Genomic DNA, 8333 nt, shown 5'->3' with positions numbered 1-8333 from the left:
AAAATTTGATTAAAAAGTTGAAAATTTAGCTGAGATTTTGCAGAATTTTAATAATTTTTGCACAAAGTTTTGAAATCATAATTTACATGGTTTTTGTTAGATAATCAGTTATGCTTTTATAAAAAAGTAATAAGTATTAAATAAACAAAACACAAATAGGCAAAATTTGTTAAAATGTCGTGTCCCTATTTACTTTTCCGTCACTGTATAATCAGATTGATAATCTGTGACCTTTTTTATAAACCCCCATGCATGTTACTTCCCCATCCTCATCCATATTTCGAGCTAACACAATTTACGATTGTAACTTAGTTAAGCGTAAAATTGAATTTCATAATTCAAATAGCAAATTATATCGTAGCTGGTGCTGACCAGAATGTCCCCACGTTCATTCACACTTTCTAAGTACATATAAGGTATGAAATTCATTTATCGCCAGCTGCTAGAATCCTTGTTGTTGCAATGTGCGCGACAAGTGTCAGGTCGTTGTCCCTGCATGGCTGAACGATGTGCGGTCGTTTTCGTAATTGTTTGCATAATTGCAGGATGTAACGAGCTGAAAATTTCCCATCACTATTTGACTACCTGCTCTGCCGCAGTGGCTTGTCGTTCCGCATACAGGATATTGTTGTCTGAGGTTAAGGAAACGACAGCAAAGGACTTACATTAACTGCGACACAAATACATATATATTTATTCTCAGTTGATCTAGGCATTTCTGAGTTTTCGCTCTTCTTCCCTTCTTTCTTGCAGATATTTTGTTTATTTAGTTTTGCAATTCTTCGTTCTGGTATTTAAGTACTACACGAAGATGTATTTTTGCTTATGCTCAGCAGGTAATCGACGAGTGCTTACACTGGTTATTGGCTGTGGAATTTCGGATTTAATTTATTAAATAGAATAAGAGTGAAAGAAAAAAATGAAACAAATCGCATTGCTTAAAGGCTCAATTATAAGTCCTTCTTACTACAATAAACATGGCGAAGTTCTTAATGGTATTTTTTCTCAATTTTACGATCTCAAGCTTCGCCAAAACATTTACGCTATTCTTTTCTGGGCCTACCGTTAGTTTAGCTTGATCACCAATGATTGAAGGCCTATAGATAGGCGGTATATTTTGCCCTCATTATTTCACAACACCTCAGCCATTCCTAAAGACTATATACATTTCAGAATAGATCCCGGGGTAGGGATGGAATCGCTCCTTGAGCTCGTAACCTGCAATGGCCCGTCAAAATACCTGTAATTATCCTTAGTTTCTCCTAAGGGAGGCCCATGAGTACCTCTATCTTTTTAGATTGTACCCTCCTAGTAGGCTTTTGAATTGACGAAATCCCGTGGTATTAAGCCAGCGAAGTTACCTTAGTTTGGTATTTTCCTTTCTGAGCGCTTCGTCTTATCGGGGTCGAGGCTACTCTATGTGCCCTGGTGCCCATAGCAATTGGATAGTATTATTCTCAGCCCGAGCAATAAGCGTCTCTAAACACTTCAGTACCACTGAAAATTTGATCTTAGGATCCTCTCACTTCGATACTTCCTACGAAGGTTAATCTCAGCACACAAACTGATGGCATAGACTTCCGTTTGAAAGACTCCCAGGAGTTTTAGAGCCGTCTGTATAATACTTTAGTGTTAGTCGCTTGGACGTGTCTCTGCATGATAGATGCCCTGCCTGGTCGCATTGCTATATGTTTGAACCTTTCTTTTGAAAATTACTACTCTATGCGTGTCATCCCTGCGTGGCATAACTACAAGGAGCTGGGAGCCCAGATTGTCCCTCTTCCTGGATGATAAAACCTTACCTTTACCAAAGCCATCGCTCCCAAAATTAAGAAGAGTCCGCTTTGTAGCCTGTCGCAGCCTCAACATGCGTCCTCCACAGGATTTTCGAGGCAAGGATAAATCCTAGATATTTCGCCCACATCCAAGGTCAGAGAGCCCACATTCAAGATTGAAGAGCCCTTTTCTTGGTGAAGGGGACAATACTGTCTTAGAACGATTGATATTCAAACCTACATCCGCACAACACCTTTTTGCTAGGTTTATTAACTCCTCTTTGGACGATGTCGCAAAGGGTACTTGCGAACTTACCTCTGGCGATAATCACTACGTCGGCCACGTACTCTTGTCAGTGGACGCCCTCATCAGTGAGTATCTGCAGGAGTTCGTCCATATCCTCCGTCCTTGCGTGCACCCTTTTGACGTATGTAATGGAATGATGATTCCACCGACGTGGGCTTCAGCGATCCTGGTATGTAACAACCTAGCCATTCGTCTGCTTAACATTGCGTCTCTCAAGTGGCCTATCAACTCCCATGTGGGATGCATTGTCGAACGAGCCCTCGATGTCAAGGAAGGAACACAGCACTGTCTCTCCACACTCAAAGCCCTCTAGTATTTCCGAAGTCAGGGCGTACAAAGCGCTGTCTTTCTCATTGTAGAATGTCCAACCTTCTGGCGTGAGTACCAACGGGTCTATGCTACTTGTGGTTATTCTAATAGGTCATTGTCTGCTGGCATCGCAGGTCTTTAAACTGGCTATTATCAATGATAAGATCAGCAGGAGATGCAAAGCGAAAGACGAGACAAGGGAGGAGCATAACCTCTGCAAGTGTCCTGCCCTTAGCAGACTGCGCATTAGTCTACTGGGAGCAGGCTTCCTGCCTAACCTGGAAGCTCCCACCAAGGTAGAGTACAACAAGGTGTTCCCAAGGTGTTCCCAATTTGCTAAAAGGACTGCGATGTTCTTCAACATTGGTTCTGATACTCAGTGCGTAGCTAACCTAAGGTGGTCGTAGTTTATCTCGTAACGCTATGTACCTTAATGGCCTCTGTGTGTTCTTTTAGACCTTAAGCATTATTTATAGGCCTTAAGCATTACGGTTCAGTTTTTCAGCATTAGTTCTTAAGCAAAGGCGAAAATTCGTGCTTTATATTTTCTGTCGTTAATACATTTTGAGCCGCCTGAATACTTCCGAATACCATGGACCAAAACTAAATCTGACACAGTTGACTTGACGGAGGCTTAAACTTAACTTTACAAGGCAACAGCCTTCAGCGATACTAACTACTTTTGGCAAGTGAATTAATCTGCTGAATCTAAGATAACCTTACCTATGAATATTCACTAAAAACTAAAGACCTTCACTGTACCCGTTCTCCTAGTACTGCCCAGCCATGGTTTGTCAGAATTGCCGCGAAGCCTAATAAATATATATCTTTTGTACGGCAACTTTTAACTACTTATTACACAGAATGTTGCGAAACATTTTATCTATAGCACAAAAATCTAAAAAATAAATTCTTGCTTTTCCTTTGCTGTTAAAAAATGAATTTTTGACTTTAAAAAATTGTCTAAATAAACTTAATGCTCAATTCAAAAACAAAACTAACAAATTAAACAATTAATTGAAAAAAAGTGTAAAAACAAAATCTTAGTCTATTTAAATTTGCTAATATCTTGCAACCATAGTTCGCTAAAATTTAGAAAAAAACCAAAAATTATGGCTATTAAATTTATGACGATAATGCGTTACTTGGGCGAATTCTTTGCCTCAGCATTGATGGTCGCGCTCAGTTGTCTTGGCTGTGCGGATGGTAGTGAAATGCCGAAACTGCAATATGGACTCGTCGTCATGATAATAATACATTGTTTCGGCTTCGTATCTGGTGGCCATGCGAATCCTTGCATCACTGTCGCTTGTTACATGATGCGTTACATTTCGCTTCGAATGGCTATGATGTATATGTTAGCACAGTTTCTTGGTGCATTGACTGGATACTTTCTACTGACCACCATGCTGCCCACCGATGCTATTAATAAGGATTTGTGTCTGATGAAGCCAAATGGTAGCTTATCGTGGGACCAAACTTTCGTCATTGAGTTGGTGCTGACTACAACATTAATCTTTGGCTGGTGTGCGCTCTGGGATGCACGGAATTCATCATATTTAGATTCAGTTTCCTTGCGTATCGGGCTATTGGTAGCGGCTTGCTCGCTAGCTGGTGTAAGTAACGTTTGGATGATGTTTTCGTATAAATATTTAGGAACGCGGAACTAATGCATGAATTATTTCCTCTTTTATACTTATGCAGGGTCAATGGACTGGCGCCGCTATGAATCCAGCAATTACGTTAATACCGGCAGCCTACCATCAGAAATTCGATGATACTGCGGTGTATTTGGCGAGTCAATATTCGGCTGGAATATTTGCGCCAGTACTGTGGAAGTTATTATTTTCGCCGCGCAGCTTTTTTAATAGTAGTAAGGCCTGTTAGATCGTCGGTATATGTAAATCCATACACGGGTATTATTCGCTGAAGTCTAGGCTAATATTGAAGTAAACTTTTGCGCGCGTACTCAAATTGTCGGTGAAATTTTACGAATTCTCATAAGTACTTTTGATCAATAAAAAATCGAAGTGTTTAATTAAGTTACTAAAATTCATTGATTGTTATGTAATTATGAGTAATTGGTACTCTAATAGTTTTTTTTTTTTTTTTTTATTAAACAGCTATATAATAGCCCAAAAGATGGCTGGAACCACAAACTGATTCTTACGATGCCAGGTTATACAAAATATTGATTGTAGAAACAAAACCAGATATTCTTAACATTCAGTGATTTTAAATTTTCTTCCGACAGCACAAACTCGTCGTAGAGTATCTCTACGAGTTTCGAATTTACGTTCGTAGCCATTCGGATTCTGTGATAGCACTTTCGTAGATTTCACGAATATCGAAGCTACGATGGATTCTGTGATAGCCAGTGCATGGACTTTACCATTTTATTGGTAGATCTACCAACTTTTTAGCTGTATTTTATTTTCTACCATTTTTACCAACAAGTACATATTTTGTCATCGTCCACACACCTAAAATAAATATGTAAAGTTAACTCTGACCAATTTAAAAGTGAAATTGCATCTCTATCAGCTGTTTGTGGAAATATTTTTCATTTGCAATACGTTTCAAGTATTTCAAAATTAATTTTAATCAAACAATTTTGTAGTGCAGAGTAATTGTTTTTTTTTTTTCAATGTAGAAAGTTCTTTTTGAGATTACGGTATTTGGTAGCAGGTTTGCTTTTTCAACTTAAAATATATTTAAAGCAAACAACTATCATTTTATTTCATTCGATTCGAATCGTGTTTCATTCGGGCCCAGTTTTATGTATACGTTTTTTGTTGTTTTATAAAAAAATACAATTTATTCGAAGTCGAATTCATATCAGGTGATAGCAGAAGTTGGAAAACAAAAATGCCACTAACAAATTTTACGCGTAATGACAATAAGAATTATAACAAATACATTATTTTAATAATAAGAATCGCCGAGGCGAAAATGTATCTGCCCATATAAAACTACCTTACCTGAATTCGCTTTCATTTATCTTATATTAAAAAAATCTATCGTAATAATTTTTCTTTTAAAAAATCTACCAATTTCTACCAATTTTTGTGTGTAAAATCTACCACTTTTAATTTTTTCGAAGTCCGTGCACTGGTGATAGCATTGGATAATGTGCATGTTCAAACTGGCTAAAAGTTACCGTTGATTTTTTAAATTTACCTGTAAAACAAATTGTATGTAAAGAAAAACAACCAAAAAGTAAAGAAAAGAAAAATAACAAGTAAGAAAGCCTAAGTTCGGGCAGAGCCGAACATTAAATACCCGGCGCACGTATTAAATATATGTTTTTCGCCTTACCGAAAGCTACGGCTATATGGTAAGCCGGGGCGTATCAATTTTGAGTAAATTAGAGTCCTTAGATTTCGAAATTTTGAAGTTTCAAGCAGTTCTGAAATTTACCGTTATATGAGAAGCGGCCGTTATTTTAGTCCGATTTCAATAATTTTCAACGGTTTGCTTATATGTGGCAAGCACAATAACCACACCGAGTTTGGTACAAATTGGTAGAACGGTTACTGAGATACATATATGTGATCATAAGTGGGCGGTGCCACGCCCATTTTCCAAAAATTTATCACAAACGTANCTGATCATTTATGTATACATTTGTCTATATCTATCTCGATTCGTTTTGGCTGTTACAAACAACCGTTATGTGAACAAAATTAATATACCCTTGTGCACAAGTGCGCTCGGGTATAAAAATTGCGAAACATGTACATATGTACCAATGTATAACAACGCTCTTACACGATATGTATTTGCACATATTAACTACTTTTTTGTATCTACTCGTATGTACCATATATTAGAACGTATCAGTAAATTAGCTAGCATTTACATATGCAAATACATATCGTGTAAGAGCGCTGTAGCAAAGCAATGAGTCAGGAAACTGAACAACCGAAACGTTGACTTGGTAAAGACAGCCTATAAAAAACGTTAAAAGCAACAAACTGACGTTGAAAATGAACTTGAGTGTTATTTGTTTTGCGATTTCTGTAAACGCCTATGGAATTTTAAATGACTTAAAAAAATGCGGAGAAAACAAAGCAAATGAGATAATAAAAACAAAAGTTAATGCATGCATAATGAATGCAACGCCACACGCGCCGTAGATCACGTCAAGATCATGGCAAAACCCGAGCAAATAAGGCAATTGAATAACCATCCACCTAGCCAGAAAATTTTTTATAAATATGTACATAAGTACATATATGTATTTGTACATATGAAAACATATCGAAAAGTATTTAAATTTTATTTAGAACTCCGTAAACCGTCCTGTCGCTGCGTCATCATATCGTTGCATGATATTTTTTTATCTTGTTAGCGCTGCGTGTAAGTAAGCACAGCTCAAGTGCATTTATGCTTGATGCGATGAGTCATATCGTCGATTTACAGTCTAAAAATGTATTAAAGAAAAATAACAATATAAAATAATTGATAAGATTTTCCAACCCATCCCCATTAAATAAATATGTACATATACTTATACACCCCGTTTCACTTGAATAAGTACACATTTATTCTTAAAGATCCAAGCTTATATCTGGACTTGTGGGTATCAGATAAGCTTCGTTTGTAGCATATTTTCGCACCTTGTTCTTGCATATTGCAGCAAAATTACGCACCGACTCGCACTACAAGAGCTGTAAAAATGAGGATAACGGTACAACATCGTAATTTTTTTCAACGTTCGTCCTATTCACAGAACCTAAACTTGATTGAAAATGTTTGGAATTGGATGTTTTGCAAAGTGTCCTTGATTTTTTAAAGCGCCTGTAGAATTGTCTTCTTGATAAGGTTTTTTCCATGCATTGGAATTAAGGATGTATACTAAAAGTGTTATATAGTAGATTTTAATTGAATTTTCGTGGAGTTTGTTAAATCGTGGAATAATATCCTAAGTTTTAAAGGGCTTTTCTCCATTTTCCCCACTTTTCTTCGAAAGTGGTCAAATTGTTCAAAATGAGATCAAAAATAAACTTCTCCGATGCTCACAAGTCCAGATATGTATATGTAAGCTCCGATCTGAGGAAAAAATGTGTACCTATTCCATTGAAGCGGCGTGTATGTGTGAAATATTATTGCTTGTAGTAGTCATCGTCGCGTCGTCCATCATCATTTCCAGTGAATATCTCAATTATTATTATGTTTTATTATTATTTATGCGTTCGGCTTGGGCGAGCACACCAGCGAATGGGTTGGGCAACCACGCGCGATTGACCAGCTGTGCGGTTGTGCCAGTTGTCTGTGGCTGGAATATTTACGGTATGTAGATACGTATGTACTATATATCTATGTATATTAAAATAAATATCTGTATTTCCATTGTTTTGTGAGCTTGTTTTACGTTGAAATGTGAGCATTCATATAAGTAATTCGTACTTGGAAAATGTAATTGTAAAGCTCCAATTAATAAATACATATGTAGTACGTTAGGGTGGTCCAAAGATGCATATGAAAAAGTAAAGTCGGAANAGGGCTTTTCTCCATTTTCCCCACTTTTCTTCGAAAGTGGTCAAATTGTTCAAAATGAGATCAAAAATAAACTTCTCCGATGCTCACAAGTCCAGATATGTATATGTAAGCTCCGATCTGAGGAAAAAATGTGTACCTATTCCATTGAAGCGGCGTGTATGTGTGAAATATTATTGCTTGTAGTAGTCATCGTCGCGTCGTCCATCATCATTTCCAGTGAATATCTCAATTATTATTATGTTTTATTATTATTTATGCGTTCGGCTTGGGCGAGCACACCAGCGAATGGGTTGGGCAACCACGCGCGATTGACCAGCTGTGCGGTTGTGCCAGTTGTCTGTGGCTGGAATATTTACGGTATGTAGATACGTATGTACTATGTATGTATGNCAGTTGTCTGTGGCTGGAATATTTACGGTATGTAGATACGTATGTAC

General features: G+C 37.3%; 1 protein-coding gene across 1 annotated transcript; it reads left to right on the top strand.

Annotated features, from left to right (window-relative positions):
• The first annotated feature begins 3503 nt into the window (after window positions 1-3503).
• Window positions 3504-4431, top strand: Eglp1 (Entomoglyceroporin 1). Its single transcript, XM_017617436.1, has 2 exons — window positions 3504-4007; window positions 4096-4431. The coding sequence occupies exons 1-2, from the start codon at window positions 3504-3506 to the stop codon at window positions 4276-4278; spliced, it is 687 nt and encodes a 228-aa protein (XP_017472925.1). The 3' UTR covers window positions 4279-4431.
• The last annotated feature ends 3902 nt before the right edge of the window (window positions 4432-8333 follow it).

Source organism: Rhagoletis zephyria, unplaced genomic scaffold (assembly GCF_001687245.7).
Source record: "Rhagoletis zephyria isolate East Lansing unplaced genomic scaffold, Rhagoletis_zephyria_1.1 Rzeph_scaffold_01405, whole genome shotgun sequence".
Lineage (NCBI taxonomy): Eukaryota > Metazoa > Arthropoda > Insecta > Diptera > Tephritidae > Rhagoletis > Rhagoletis zephyria.
This window is presented reverse-complemented; position numbering and strand designations above follow the sequence as displayed.

Coding starts and splice junctions, on each gene's coding strand:
- Eglp1 (XM_017617436.1), top strand. CDS start 3,504: ATGGCTATTAAATTTATGACGATAATGCGTTACTTGGGCGAATTCTTT. Junction 4,008..4,095: donor CGGCTTGCTCGCTAGCTGGT/GTAAGTAACGTT, acceptor ATACTTATGCAG/GGTCAATGGACTGGCGCCGC.